The 16,751-nt window shown below is 39.7% G+C and overlaps 1 protein-coding gene across 1 annotated transcript in view; it reads right to left on the bottom strand.

The window, feature by feature from the left end:
- The window catches only part of ARHGAP15 (Rho GTPase activating protein 15), a 329,505-nt gene that overhangs the window by 13,465 nt on the left and 299,289 nt on the right, over positions 1-16,751 (bottom strand). The window contains exon 13 of the mRNA XM_086465681.1: positions 10,014-10,119. Coding sequence (XP_086321807.1) covers positions 10,014-10,119 — 106 coding nt within the window. The remainder of the gene's footprint in view (positions 1-10,013; positions 10,120-16,751) is intronic.

Consider the following 16,751-nt stretch of genomic DNA (forward strand, 5'->3'; position numbering starts at 1 on the left):
TGACCACATTGTCATAATATGCATATATAACTGCTTATTGAATCCAGGCTGTGTAGACAACAGAAAGAACACTGGCTCCATACCATCACAATGCATGCCCACAACAAAGAGGAGGAAAGAACAGGCTCTTTCATTGTGTGTTTCTAAGTATTACTAACATAAGGGCTAAAAGCATTACCTCTGTCTGAAGTGTATCTATATATCCATGCATAAGTTATTAACTGGGCTTCCTGAGCACAGTTGCTGAAAATATTAATATATTCAAATTATATTCTAGCTACTGCAAAAACAGTAGATCAGACAAATGTATTAAAATCTCTTCAGACAAAAGGAGTCATGTTATTTATAAAGTTCCTCTCCCCCCTTACTGGAACACAAACCTTCATTGTATATAAAATATGAGAACGCAAGATGATCCTTAGATGTCAAAATGTGGCTTAAAGTTTGAATGTAATCATAAAACAGTGACTCTAATGCTTGCCATAAACAAATTGTCACTGGTATTATGTAACTTAGACTATTCACAAAGTAGAAAAGACTGGAAGAATAAAAGGTGGCTGCCAAACTCTACGGGCCAAATCCAAGGGTTGTGCCAAATTATGCTAGTGGACTGGGAATTGTAAACCCAGCATGGAATTCGGATTTGCACTCCCTGGTGCTCGGGCTGCTCCTATGGCTTAAATTAGAGTGAGATAAAGTGCATTTTTTTTTTTTTTTAGTTTGTTGGTTTAGACTGTAAGGCAGCAAAGCAGCAACCAGTGGCTTCTGCAGCCCCCGCTGCTCGCTCTTTCTGGGAGACGGGAGAGTTGGATAAAAGTTCCCTGGTCGTTGCAGGACCCATTTTTGTATGGAGTGGTTTTCTAGGACGCAAACAGGCATAGTCAGATTGCACCAGCGACGCAGACTGAAAAGGGAAGCACACCCCTCTCAGATCTGGTGGTCTTGAATTTTTCATGTTATCCAACGCGTAGGGTACCGCCTCGTCGGGATGAGACCCTGCTCCCTGCTCGGACTCCTTAGGAGAGCCAGCACAGCAGGTTAACGATGGAAAACCGTACACCAATGCAGAAGGCCTTGGCTGTGAACAGCAACTAATCATTCATAGATCCTTTCATTTAGTCTGGACTTTAGGATTAATGTATATCTGATAAAACGTGCACGGCACAGATCTAGATTACAGCTAATGGTTGTATTAATGCCCTTTATCAGGGACAACAACTAAACTAGGTGATTGTCCACCTCTTTCCCCCCTCCCCAACCCCTTCCTTTCAAAAATAAAATGACGTTTTTGTCACAGCCTGAAATAATTGTTCAAGCAGAGATACTGTTTTAACTCATTATGAATTATTAGTGGAAAAGTGGGTCTCAGAAGTATGTTACATCTGAAATATTTTTCGTCACTTGAACATGTGCCGTCCAGAACTGGCCCTATTCTACTAGTGACTGGGAACAAACACTTCGCGTTCACAGATGCTCCTAATTTGGTGTGGTTTGGAGTGTAATTTAGATCAAACGTATCCATGTAAATGAGTCAGGGTTTCTTAATTAGGTGCCTCTAAAGAAAAAACTTGGACCACATCAGTAGGTGTGGGTGTGGTGCTCACAGTACTGGAATCCTCCCTATAGATGAAGCTCAGTTTTGTTCAGGCATACTGTAGGTTTTTCTCCTTTTTTTTTTTTTTTTTTCTTTCCCTTTCTTTTTTTTCCCTTTTTTTTTTTTTTTTTCTGAAGCACAATAATAAATCTGCAGATGGCATAGACATAAAGACGCTACTTCAGAGGAGCTGTCTAAAACACTGTCTCTTTGGCAAATGCCTTAAAGTAGGTCATTCTGCTGTGATTTAGGTTTATATTTCATTGCCAGCTTTTTGTTCCCATTACAAGTAGGGTGCATTCCAGTCCACAGATTTGCTCTTCGTTTTTTCACATTGGTTTTTATTTACAAGAATTTGTAGATCTTCATAAGAAAACGGCCAATGCCCTGTCAGAAGTACTGATCATGCACTTGACCACAAAAAGAGACGTATGAAGGTGATAACCTGCAAATGGTGGAATGTAAAATATCATTCTCTGGAAGCAAAAAAAAAATGTATTGATTCTCTTAACATGGTGATTGAAATGATTGTTGCATGTTTTGCAGTGTGTGAGAAAAGATTTGATCTAATGTAATTTCAGAAGTCTCACAGAGCAAGGCCATCCATTGCCCTAATTGTTCAGGTATTTGCTTTTTCTTTTTATATATTTGCCACTGAAAAGCATGTATTTCATAGCTTATAAAAAAATAGAAAATCATCAGGGTCTGTTTTCCCATCAAAGTGCTGAGGGATTTACATGCCAAACTCCCACTAGCCTTAATGAATTACCTGCATAAATTCCCTTTCAATCGATAGCAGAATAGATCCTATTGTGTTATATTAATTATTTTGCACAGAACGCTGACATTTTGGCATTAAAGCCTTTTTTGTTTTGTTTTATTTTGAAGTTCCAATGAATATCTTAAGAAACTTCAAGACTATTATTTATTTTACAGCCTTATTCTGAGAAAAAAACCCCTTATCTTTAGTCAGAAAAATGAAAAGCATTGCAATTTTCCCGTTGATGCCCTGGTCCTGGACATTAATGGACAGTAATGCGTTTAGGGCTCAATCTCCCAAAATAGTAAAAAAAAAAAAAAAGAGGAGGGGAAAAAAAGCCCTTTTGTAATGAATTGAACATTCTTAATTTTCACCAACAAAAAACATTCGAGTTGAAAAGAACGCTAACCCCAAGCAATATTAAGAGGTTACAAAATCACATAAATTATCTCCGCCAGTGATATTCTACTAAAGCTTATGTGAGTGCAAACCAGAAGCAGGACTCTCACATGGTCTTGATTAACCAAAGAGTACTTAGCAGTAACTGGCCTTCCCCGAGATGTGCTGGCCATATGCACACGTACACCCACAGCCCCAACACGCACACAGAGGAGCCTTCGAAGGCGTGGGGGGCTCGGAGTGGGGGACTGGGAAGTGAGCGGAGGGTGGAAGTGAGAAATGTTCGCTGTGTCATCATGGGCGAGTGCCTTACCCTCTTCATTCCTCACTTTCTCCATCTACACAACTAGGATAATAAAACTTACTGACCTGAAAAGGAAGTTGGGGGATTTAATTAATGTCTGAAAAGCTTTTTTGAGATTGTTTGATATTGAGTAACGTGGGATGAACAATAGGAGCTCCTTGAAACAGGGGCTCTAACTATCTGTGTTTGTGTACTGCACCTAGCACAATGGTGCCGTACAGCCACAGAGTCAAATGGATCATAAATATTTAAATTAAAACTATGTTAATTATTTTTATCATTCTGTTATTTGCTGATACACCAGTTCAGTACATTTTGAAGCTTGGTAGTATTGAAAAGTACCCAGTGTAATTATTCTCCTGACTGTTATGAAAATCAGGGTTTGTATTTTTAAATACGGTTTTGGCTATAGGACGTGTATGGAAACACAGGTAAAAAATGTGGTTTTAATTACTTGTCATTCTTCTCATTAAAAACACTAAGCTGCAAGGTATTCTTCAGGGAAGTGGTGAACTTTGCGAACTCTCTCGTTGCACAAAAAGAAGGACTGGTCATGACTGCAAAAACCTCGGTAGCACGTCGCCCCCGCCCCAAAGTGAACAAGATAAAAATGCATAAAGTTGCTTCTGGAAGTCTGGATTTCTTTTTCGCCTTTAATCCCAAATCTACTATTACTCCTGTCCTATGCACACTTGTGCTGGGCATACGTTTTCTTGCGTCCACTAATTTACAAGGGGAGAGTTTAGTAGACTGATGTGTACTTAGAAGAGAGAAAATGGGTTTAACTCTTCTCCTTCCCCCCAGAATGAGCCCTGGGAAGCTATGGTACATGGGACAAGTGTTGGCATTGCTCCAGCTCTTTTCTAAAACTCTTCTATAGCTGAAACAGAGAAAAGCACGTGTGCAAGAGCATGTTTCGATATATATTTGCCCTTCTCAAGCTAGAAAGTGATTAATTCATTTCATGTAAATCTTAAAATTCTAGTCAGGGATGTCTGTGTCTTTTATGCTCTTGGCCAGTCACTTACTCTTCCAGTCTAAGAGGATGTTTCTCCTCCTCACATTTCCAGTAGCTGCTGCCCAAGCTTATAGGAGTAAGGCTGAACTTTTCTCCCTGCTGCTGCCCCTTGGCTGAAGAGCAAGAGCTGCTCTTGAGTTGCCTGAGTATAAAGAATGTCTGGATTCAGGAAACAATTTCAATAACTAGTCTTTCTTGTGCCTTCAGTTAAGGGCTTCTGTGCTTCTGCACATTCCTGAATCTGGGCATTTTTCCCGAAGCAAAATTTAAATGCCCATCCCACACTTTGGGTTGTAGGTTTCCCATAGGCTCTCTGAGGTTTCCCAAACAGGGATTTGTTGTATAGTCCTTCCATGCTGGGGATTGTTTTTTTCTTTAAATAACTTCTTCCTTTTATTTTCTTCTTATTATTCTTAATAAAAAGCTTGTAAAATTCTTAATGTAATCTGTTCTTCTAGTGTGTGAAAAAAGGGTTCACTTGAGCCTAGATTTAACGTGTAAGCCTGCCCGAGACTGCTGATATGACACATAGTTTAGTAAGTGCAAAATCACATGTTTGCTACATCTTTCTTCTATCAACTTTCAAAAAAAAAAAAAGTTTGCAGACATCCCCTGCTTAGTATTACTAGATGCCATGCTTTAACTTTATTTTTGGATTTTCCCTCAGAATTCTGGGTACTGCTGCTGGACTTGTCATCACGTTGTCATTGTGTCCTGGTGTGCGGGCTACTGCAGGCTTCTGTCTATGCATGGCTTTTTTCTTTTTCTTTTAATAGGTAGAAATAAGTCTGTTTAGTTGCACGTAGTTTGCAAAAGCCTGTGCTCTTCGGAATGTAGCTGCCACATGTTGCGAGGTTTGGGGTGGGGTGTGTTTTGTTTGTCAAGTTTGGCTACTTTTCTCTGTTCATAAACCTGAATGAATATGGGGGAAGGTTATTTTTCAAAACAACTGAAGCATGAATACATACGATTTTGTCACTTAATATATGAATATTATTGGGTTTGTCTTAGATTAAAAAGTCTACCCTTGATGAGAAGCTTATTTCCAATGAAATTGATGCAGAAAAATTACTAGTAAGAATGAAGTGGGCAAGGGGGAAGGCAATCAGAAAGAAAATCATCATTCTCTCTATGAAAGGGCAGAATGGCTTCTGAAAATGTCTTGTTGTGCTCTGTACAGTACTGGAAAAAATGGAGAAAAATAAATGGAGTTTCTTGGATTCAAAGGTGAATCAAAAGGAATTGGCTTCTGCCCGGACAAGGCAGCCAGATAGGCCACAGTAACAGATCCACGTGATAAACCAAGAGGCAACTGCAGAGCTCCCCAGACAACTTGCCTGAAGTGCCTGCCAAGGAGGCAGATGCTGCTGCTGGAAGAATATCTTCCACAGTTGGGCATCTGGGTTCAGCGCTTTCCACGTAAGGGAGAGGAATGGTAGCATCAGGCTGGCCCCTGTCTTCCCATTTAATTATTTCAACATCCATTTTATACTTTTGTAAATAACATCTATTATCCTGCCTTTGTGCAGGAAAATAAGAAGCAAGGAGAGGGGTTTTGTCTGTAATATATCCCTTTGCAGGGGTGTCTACACGGATGACTCGAGCTTGGCTGCCCTGTGCTCCAGCCTGGTCAGATGTGAGACAGCTCGGGTCTGGGACTCACAGAGCTGCCTTGCAGTGGCACGGAGCTCAACCTAATAAGCAGAGCAGGCTGAGATTCATTAATTTAACATTAATAAGCACAGCTTATTAGCTCAGGCACAGCGCTGTATAATGCAGGCGCACAGCTTCTGGAGCAGAGCTGCATCTGCCCTCGCCAGCTCGGAGTGTGGTGCAGAAGACCCAGCCAGGGTGCTCCTCTCCCCTGCTGCATTTTGCATCAGGGAGGAAAGAGTATTCTGCGGTCACTGGAGAAGCTCCTGTGCGAACAAAAAAACCCTCCACATTTTTAGATTACGTCACTGGCTTGTGCTGAGTCTAAGTCATCTCAACTTCTTGTGCCTCGGTTTCCCTATGGGTGTATAATAGCTACCTCAAGATGCCTCTGTGAAAGCAGGTTAGGTACTGATCATAAAATACTGTGGGATCATTAAGGAGTGAAACGGTCCTTCTACCTCACTTGAATCATAGTTCTGTGAGTAAATTACTTGGTATAAATAATGATTTATCAAATAGGGAATGGCTGAGCTCAGCTCATGTTTGTGCAGAGAGGCAATACAAGGTTTCTGCATCATTTGTGTCCTGCAAAATAGGATGAGAACAGTATCTGAGTTTCAGCTGGTACCTGCGATTAGCTCACTCTGTTTGGGAGTAAAATTCACTTGTAGATAAGCAACAGGAAAGAGTGGAGTCCTGGAGAACTGGGGCGCTGGTTTCACGAATGTATGAGACAGCAGTCTATGAGCTATATATAGTGAGCAAATATTCTCTAAATGTGTTCAGGTAGAGCAGGTTGTTTTCTGTAGCCCTTTGTTTGGGAAAATCTTTACTCATGTTGGCTTTTGTTGTTTCTTTCATGTGTAAAATATATTTGTTTGGTTTGCTCATCTTCAGGAAGAAGTATGAATAACCTAGTAGTAGTTGTGCTCAGTTATTTTCAGTATGAGTCCTAGTAAAACAATTTCTTATGGTATTAGACTGACAAGAGCTACATGATATGTCTGTTCAGTGCCGTATTTTGTCTCTTTTTCTTATGAGTAGAATAAATTTCATGCAAAGATGAACAGGAGACATTGAGGGGTTGGGGTTTTTTCCCATCAAATGCAAGAAACTTAAAAGAACAGGTACTGCAACCCCAAGCTTTGCTTTTAATCCACCTCCTTTGAGCTTCATGTGCTGCACTGTGACTTCTTGCAACTTCAGAGGGCTTGGTTTAAGAAAGATATATGGCACTGGTGTTAATCCCTGCTGCTAGGCCTTTCTTGCAGACTCTCTCATTGGCTGCGTTGTCTGGGTTTCTAAAGGAGGACCCTTCCAAAGTGCGTTTCACATTGTTATTTGTGCTTGATCTGGACCTAATCCTGCAGACTGGATCGCCACAGAACGAAACCGTAGCGCAGCCTCACTGCTGTCAGTGATTTAGGGTAAATGTGGCCTTTTGGGCGAAGGTTGGATTCTCATGGTGAGCTCCTGCATGTCAGTGAGATGTATGCTCCTGTGTGCTGTGCAGAAGTCACAGGCTTACATGGCCCCACGGCCCAGGTCTGCATAGCCCTGTTCTCCTATTTGTCTGATAGAGAGGAAAGAAAGGGGGAGGAGAAAGAAGGAATGCCACAGAAACAGCGTAACTGTGGTCCTTTAGCTTCTCTTGAAGCTCAGTTCAATGGTGGGTAAGAACAGCCATCTCCACCAGCAAATACAGGAACTGCAGTAATATGCCTCAAACCAAACTAGTTTACTTATTTTTTCAACTAACCAGAAAGTTTTGAATTTCCTGTGATTTATACCGAGCAAAACCTGTGGTTGAAGAGGGTGGCACAAGGTGCAAGTCAGCGGTGAGGCTGTCACGTCATGCACATTGGCACCCCTGTTCTGAAGAGTGTTCCTGAAAGCGATTCAATTCTATGCTTTTTAACCTCTGCAAAGTAGTCTTGTTTCCTAGTTAAATTTAAATTAAGTAAAAATAAGGCAAACACACACAGCCTATATTTACATGACATAAACATCATGTCATTGTGTAGAATGTATGTGTCTTTATCCTCATTACAGAGCCATGAGTTCTTATCCCTGTCTTTTGCACTGACAAGTTCAAGAGAACAAATCAGTTTTTATCTGTTGGTTTTAGTTTTCTTCCCCCAGTATCTATTCTACTGCTGCTTCTACATCAATGGAGCAAAGCTCATGGAAAAGCCTTATCCTTCCCTGAGGATGTGCTTGCATGGCAGAGAAGGTTGGCCTTCTTCAGAGAGACTCAGACGATTGCTCCCATAGTGCTCAGACCCTCAGATGGCTCAGACATCACATCTGCCTGCCTTCCATCACTCGGTGCTGCTGTATTGCATCGCTGTACCTCTAGCTTCGTCATGCTTTCTGCAGTGACACCTCAGTAAGAGCATGGGCTTATTTAGGTAGCACTATGTCTATAGAGTTGTAGTCAAGCCCAGTGTTGTGTACATACGCATTAAGAAGTATTAGTATTTTATAGGGAATATTTTAGTGTGGGTTTTTTTTTTCCTTTGATTTTCTTTTCTCCAAGAAACATCAGTCTTGGTCCAGTTTTGCCAGTTATCCTACACATACACAGCAGGAAACAATTGCTGTCCCAAACAGATTATGCTCTAAAAAGCCAAGGCAGACAAAGGCAGTATTATCATCATTTTGTAAACAAGGAACCAAGGCGCAGAGAGATTAAGTGATTTACCCAAGGTCACCCAGAACATCCGGTCAAAGCCAAGAGCTGAACCCATGTCTCCCGAGTCTCGATCAAGTGATTTAACTATGAGATCAAAGACTTATTGTGCATACCTGATAACTCTCCCCTAAGGCATGGTAACAAAACTTTTTTCAGGTTAGGATCAATGCCACATATGGTGCAGTAAATTTTGTATATGGCATATCTGTGCTGACAGCGTGTACCCACTTCTTGCACTCAGGTTCTTCCCAGGAAATAATTTCCCTTATTATTCTTCCATTGACAGTAATAAATTATCATCCTTCTCTAGATAACCGCTGAAGGAGAGAATGTGTGCACAGGGTACATCAGATGAATACATAGAAAACTATTTTTCTGCAAGGCCAAACTCAGTCATTTTATGGACTGTTTAAAGTCCTTCCATGCTGAATGAAATGGGGACATTCCCACAACTATATGGACTTCATTTTGCAGTTTCTGCTGGACGTTGCAAAACAAGATAAAGGATCTTAATCTCTTATGTATATGCCAGGAGAATGTAGCAGAAATGATCAGTATAAAGGCATCATTCATTATAAGTTCAGAGTAGTCTTTTTTTTTGAGTCTTTATCACTCACTTACTGGGGTCATTATATCATTCCAGAGACGGGGCCCTAGATCCTACTTAGTCCCTTCATTTTAAAGGTAGTTTGGCTGAAAAGTGACTGTACAAATGGCAGCGGTTAGGCCCAGCAGCAGGACAGTCATGAAGGAAGGAACAGGATCCTGCCTTTCGTGTGCCCCTGTCTTGAGGTATGCCACTTCTGCCCAGTCATTCTGCAAGTCACAGAGCTGCAGGTTGGTTTCTGAGCAATAGTCTGCATAAATTTTTGCTGTTAATGCCATGAAACATGAGAAGAAAACCCAAAGTGAACATGAGATCCTGGGCTGACTTTGTGGTCTGACGTCTTTTGCAAACGGAGCTCAGCGAGTGGGGAAACCACAGAGGAATGTTAAGGTGGAGCCTCACCGTGACTTTTTTCTCTTTCTGTGGTGTGTCAGCAACTTCAGGAGAGCAAAGGTGCACTTCTGAATTTCTCCTCAGTGTGTTTTAGATGTTCTGTGTGGTCACAAGCTTCCTCATGTGGTAGAAGAGCTTGTAATGTATTTTCTTGGGTGAGATTATTTCTATCATCACGTGCTTCAATAAAGGAATTTGGACGGCAGAGATCTCGATGGTGAAAATATGGTGATCGAGAGGTTCATTGCTGGAGAAAGTCAAACCAAATTGGACAAATGCAATACTGGAACGTGTTGCATTTGCCCAGTTCAGTGCATCTGTAGCATAGTACTCCTCATGTGTCTGCCTGAATCGAAGGAAAACAGAACTGACCTGTTTTCTAGTAAAGGCAAAACTGATGCTTTTGCTTAGATGTGCTGATTTCTTGAGCAGGAATAAGATATACGTAGATACCATAAATCATGCTTAGTTTTTCCACAGAACTGAATTATCTTTGGTATTTTGGATGACATTTCCAATAGGATTTGGACACCACACACCTATTCCTTTTAAAATTATCGATCTGTTAGTACCACAGTTCTACTTACTCTCTTAGATGTTCAAAAAGGATTTTCATTGTGTCATGGTTTGGTCTAGGGAGCTTTTTTACCAGGCTCCTTATGGATTTGATGCGAGTGGTGTTGTCCTGGATTTCTAAAGGGAGGAAAAAAAAAAAAAAGAGAGAGAAAATAACCACTTGAGTACCATGTTAGGACATTACTTTGCCCAGTACTGTGCCTGGTAGCTTGACAAGAAAAGCCATCATTGATATATGATTGAAAACAGAATATATCATACCTTCTTCCACCATAATAGAGAGCAAGAGTAATTTACAAGGATTAAAAATTCTCTTTTAATCTTAAAGGAACATTTTCTGGTTCACAGAATTATTTCCTTATGATTTTTATTTATTTTATTAGACTATTAGACCATCATCCTAAACTAAAGTACCTCCAAGTAGTAAGAGACCCACATCTTGAGTAGCACCCTGTCATGTTTGAAAATATAAAATGATTTGCTATTCTTTTTAGTCATGTTTATTCACTGATTTCGAGAAACTATTCCACTGTAGCTATTTTCTAATACCTGTAGCATCTCACAGCTGTATTTTCTGTAGGAAAGAATCTATATTTCAAACTTGTAATTACAAATAAAGAATGCAGTACTAAGTACTAATCTCTCTTTTGAGGTGATAAGAATATTGCTATGCTTTTTGTTAAGATATACCTTCTTGTTTTAGCATGATTCATAGCTTCACGGGAAAGGTTTGACTGATATTTTCATCGATTAGTATAAGATGTTGTAACTACAGCAAAGTCATGTGTAACTGTGCTTTCGTTTAGGAACAGATTAGATAAGGTGCCAGTAGGTCTGATGCAGGGAAAACATCGTGCATGTTACATGCCTTAGATAACCTGAGAATACTTTTCTGATCTTATCATCTATGATTTAATTATCACTTATTATCCGTTGTATATGTTTCTTTTTAGTATTCATATTACCCTAGCACCCAGAGATCTCAATCAGGATAGAATCCCAGTTGCAGTAGATGCTGCCTACACAGACATGGTGATGAGTGCCTTGATTCAAAGATTTCATCAAAAAAAGTTTCCAGCAAAAAATTCCTGCAATACAACTGAATTTAAAAGTTAAAATTGCTAGGTTAATGTCCCTTCCTCAGCATGTATTCCTAATTCTGTTGAGACTAATACTTCGTACGCACAGATATAGATGTATATATCTACACTGTTTGTAATTTAAACATTTATATAGATATGAAAGACAAGATCTTGAAGTCGTCAATGCATAGGTGTGATTATCCAGTAAAAAAACCCTAAGCTTTCATACGGATTTATTCTATAGGAAGTCATGCAACTGACAGTAGTCGTAATGAAGTTACACACGAATGAGGAACACCCTTTCTGTGTATCTCGCTCTTGTTCTGGTCTGACCTATACAGAACCTTAACTGCTGAACAGCACAAGCTCCCCCAGTCTTGCAACCCAGTCGTCCCTTGATGTTTTCTGCCACAAGCCTTTAGTACCGTTTATTTTTGTCCCACAGATGATCTGTCCAGTGGAAATATGTCTGAAGCTACAAGCGAAAACGATGTGAAATTTGCAGAAGTGGAGTACAAATTCTGTGGGCTTTTTACTTGCGCTGCTTGGTGTGCCTACGCGCTACGATCTTACCAGATAAGTTATATTTAGATTGGGGCTGCCCTGGCTGTACTGCAACCTCTCAAATAAAGCTCCTCAGCCAGTTTATTTTTTAATTCTCTTTTCTCCTGAGAGTTCAATGGACTTGAGTAGAACTGAAACACTGAGGTAGAGAAAGGCTCAATGGAAGGAAAGGTTCGCTCTTTGCCTGTTGTGAGGAAATGGCATACAGTAGAACTTTATCGTACTCTCTTGAAGGAAGTGGCTCTGCTCTGTGTTGATTAACACAGATACCAGCTTGGTAACTATCTCCCCTACAGAAACATCTACATTACAGAGGCTGCGCTTCCTTATAAGGCATATTCGTAAGAGAAATAAACCAAAAAGAACAGTATTAATTTACAAAGAAATTATTTATTGAGAGAACGGCAAGGGTAGAAAGCTTTGGTTGAGGGCTTACTGTACCAAAGTCGTCAGTTCTGACATGTGGGAGAAGAGCTCTTTTGTCAGGCACTAAAGCACAAAACCTGTAGAAATTTTGCACAAAATTATTTTGTGAATCGGTCTATTTGTTAATTGTCGGCCTGTTGTAAAAGAAGAAGAAACAGGCAACACGTGGTAACTTTAGTCAGCATTTCTGAACTGGGAATGATAAACACCTCTGCCTGGCTCTGGCATTTATCAGTACTGAGATATTATTACCACATAGAGTCACAGCATGGTTACTGTTATCATCAAAAAAAAAGAGCCAGCTAATCTTAATGGTTTGTAAAGCCGTTACCTGCACTGGTCTGACATTTATCATGATCATTTTACCACATGAGTCCTACATTGCAAAGGTATTTTATCTGGAAGGGACATCACTATGAATTATTATTTGCAGCTAGGTAGAAAATTGTATGTTGTAGATACCTTTTCTCATTATAAATCACAGTCACATTTCACCATTTCCCACACAAAGCTGCTGAGCCCAGGCTTTTTGCCATCACACTTAGTCTCGCTCCCTTTTATAGTTCTATGAAAATATTGCTTACTCTTTCATTAAAATGGTTGATATTGGTGTTTTTTTAAATGCTATATACACGCTTGATTTTTCTCTAGTATAAAAGAATTTGTTTTTCCACTTGAGGAGCTGAAGAGGATAAACTGTTCATTTTTTTTGTTAAAGCTTGCTCTCGCTTCAGTTTTTGTGGCTGGGCTTGTCTTTACTCTTGACCTTGTTGATGGAATATTTAACAGATCAGATGCAAGATCTTATGTTTCATTTGCAATGGCTATGTATTTGCTTTATTTTGGTAAAGCCTTGAGTTCGACTTTCCTAGAAATTTTCCCCTTTCAGATTCCTAAGTAGAAATATTTTTTAAGGTTTTTTTTTGTTTTTTTTGGGTTTTTTTTTTTAAGTTTTCTCTTTACCATGCTCAAACGGAGGAGGAAATCCTTAAACATGGGTTTGCATAAATAGCTGTGGAGAAGGTATCCTCCTCCTTGTGCTGTATGATGAAGCCTGGCAGTACAGGGTACAAAGGAAGGAAAACACTCTAAGCAGCTGTTAAATTCTCTAGCTAAGTCTCGAAAATGAAGTAGACCAGTTTTGATGAAAGGAAATAATATTATTTTTCATTATATTTTGTTTATTGTGAAAATCTGGGAAAAAGATTCCCATTTTGGAAAGTTAGACTCTTTTTTCCCTGTGAGGATTTCTGAAGGGAAAGAGTCATTGTAATCACATATCTCAAATAAAGAATGAGAGGATGGTTAAGGTTTTTTGCATTTTTTGGGCAAAATATGGAAGATGTAGGTGATAATTTCAGCCCATCAAGATACACTGAAGTGAATCGCAGATGGTTTTCCATGTAATATTTTCATAGAATGTATATTTAGAATTTGGGTTACTGTCTAAAAATAGGGCTGGCTCCCTTTAACGGAGCAAAACTGTGGAGATGCTCTCTTGTTTATATTTAAATGAAGAATGCATTGAAAAAACCCACTTAATATTATATAAGCTCTTTTGTAAATGAGCTTTGGATAAACATTTGAGCCCAGAAGAAAACATGATGTGTCTGTAACATTAACAGTGGCTGGGTAAAAATGAATGAAGAAAGTAACCTTTAGCACTCGTGTCCATAAAGAATACTTAAGCAAATCCCACCGAATCTTTCTTTTAATCATTAATTTTAAATGGACATAGATGTTTACAACAAGCCACTTTGTTGCAGAACAGGAAGTCCAGGGTTTATCTCCAATAACTCACGTTTGCTAGGAAGGGATGTGTGTCTCTAACCTGACATGCATTCATTATTTTGTAAGGTACTGGAGTCTGACCCGTGACCCTCCTCAGACCTGCTGCATTATTCATGTCTGACTTACTTTGTATAGTTTTACTATAGCGCCCATTTCCCTTTACCAGGCATTTCAGTGGCTTGTGCATGTTTAATGTTAAATGGCATTTATGGCTCACATTAATGCCTAATTTTATCACGAGCCACGGTTTCTTTTCATGCTTTTGAGCCTCACAGCTGAACTGCTGAAAAAAACAATGATTTATGATTCTGCATAAAATATCAAACTATTGATCTGCCATCTAATCTATGTTTCATTGTTGTTGTTTTTTCGGCATGGCTCTCTCTGATTTTCTTACATGGCTTTTCTCACCTTGTTTTGTTTTTTTGGATAAGATTTCTGCTGTGGTTAAAATGTCATACACTGTTGCTACAGCAAAATCTGTCTGCCAAGAGTTTTTCCAACAATTTGCAACTGATTCAGCTGCTGAGAGAAAGACAGGTCTTGTCTGGGGCTTTTTTGGTTTGTTTATTTCATTGTATTTTATCTTTTTTTTTGTCGGAACTGAGTGGTTTAGGTGGATTTTTGAGTGCTAATGAAATTGTGAGACTTATGGTGCTGGCTACAGCCAGCCGTAGTGTGGGCAGACGCTCTGTGAGCTTCCCCACTGTGCTGCTGTGCAAGCATCCCCGCTGTTATGTTTGCTATAGTTTTAATGTCTGTGAAAAATTCCTGATGCAACTAAATTATGTTCTGCCCTCTTGTTTGTATAAATAAACACCCGACTTAGCCAATTCATCTTGCTCTTGCCCATTTTAGAAGCTTACCCTGTCACACAATGCTTAACCCCAGTCCTTGATAGCTTTGGTGTTATCAGGGAATGAAAACTTGCTTAAAAGAGAGTGCTCTGTTGGCTTGATTTTTTTTTTTTTTTTTTTTTTTTTTTCAGAAACATCAACTGCCCAAAACTCTGCTTTCATTTGGTAAGTCTTTATATTCTGGAAGTCATGGTGGCTAAAATACACAGATTTCTATGTATATAGATAAAATATTCGTATCACTTCTAATGTCAAGATATTTTAATGTTACTGTACACAACATAAAAGTCCCAATTTTAATCACTTGCAGTACACTATGGCAATTGTCTCGTGCAGATACATTGTAAAATATTTTCTTGTTTTAAAAAGAAAATCTATAAGAAGAGTTCAAACTAACTAATGTTTGCTATAAGGAAAATAACCAATTTGTGATCTGAATTGATTTTACTTTTTATTCATGCCTCAGAAATAGATGCTGCAAACGAAAATGAGAATTGCGTGAAACCTCTCTATATGGGCAATTGATAAATTCATCCTGTGATATAAAGCAGAGTTTGCAATGAATATTCATACAACTTTTGCGATCCGTTAGCAAGACCCAAGACAATAAGTTCGCAACTCAGTCCCATTTAACAAAAATGTATGTGGAAATAATGGGAAAAAACAGCACTTACAAAAGTTAAACTTTAATGTATCAAACTCCAGGTGCCGGAGTTTGAGGGAAATAACCAATAATAGTCATTTTTTACATATTTGATGGGACTGATTATGCAATGTGCAACTCTAAATGGCTTATAGCACATTGTAGCATGGTTCCATCCCATTGGCTACAGTAGGGTGCAGGCAGATGGATGACAGTGACAAGGAGAGAAGTGCTTTTGCTTAGCCGTGCGTTAAGATGCCATCCAGAAGCTCTGTGCACTGCAGACACTTCATTAGGATGCCAGGATAATGGTAAACTACCACTCAGAGTGACACCCCATTTCCTGCTTACTGAGCTCTCCAACCTCGGCAGATGTCAACAATCTCACAGTGCTACAGAGCAGACCTAACTTTCCAGGCACTTTGACTCCAATTTTTTTCCCTTAACAGTGCCATACATTACATGCAATATGTAACAGCAAGTACCAAACAGAAAACAAAATTTGCTGCCCTAATTATAACAAAGCAGCATCTGACTTAGGTACTGCATGCCCAGCGTACATACAACCAGTTAGGCAGCATAAAAGAGGAATGATCTCTGCCCATCAGTTTTGGGGGTTAATTAGACTTCGGACTTTGATAGCTAATGGATAGTCTGATCCCAACTGAAATGACTGTGCTTCACTGCTAAGTTCTACCCAGCGTCGGAAAAATACTCTGAGCTCTTTCCTGGTATTTCATACACTGTCACAGCCTTGTGCGGGGTTTTCTGCACAGAAAGAGTAGACTTGAGCATCTGGACGGTGTGATATTTTCTCTGCAAATGCACAACTCGGGGCTGTAACGCACCTCCCCAACAGCAGTTAAAGCCAGCAGAGAGACTGCGCTATGATGCTTGACCTGCACTCCTTTCCAGAGAAACATAAATAGTTGCTCATACTTTCAAAAATCATCTTCAAATACGGAAACAGTAGGTCCATAAGGTCACTCTTTCTAATTTAATTGCATTTCTTGAACCTATCGGTGTGTGATTATGTATGTTTTTGAAATCAGGAATCCCATTTATACTATATATATAGGTTTTACTCCCCCCACTCTTTTTTGGCCAAAGAGGTGACTTAGCAGTAGTGCTCTGCCCTACCACAGCAGTGGCCCCTCTCTACTTATTTTTGGTGTGTGAAGTGGTGGAAGCACAAGAAGATATCACTGCCAGATCCGGAAATCCCCGCTCCCTTCTCCTTCACAGCCTCCTCTTGCCCCCACTGCCCATGCTGAGGATGGGCTTCCCTTAGCATCTCTCTGGTCCTCACCCGTTTTTTCCAAACTGCCGTGATGGCCAGGAGCCTGGAGGTGGACAGTGATTTAGGACAGAGAAAACCTGTGGCAG

This window comes from Leptosomus discolor, chromosome 5 (assembly GCF_034619465.1).
Source record: "Leptosomus discolor isolate bLepDis1 chromosome 5, bLepDis1.hap2, whole genome shotgun sequence".
NCBI classification, from domain to species: Eukaryota; Metazoa; Chordata; class Aves; order Leptosomiformes; family Leptosomidae; genus Leptosomus; species Leptosomus discolor.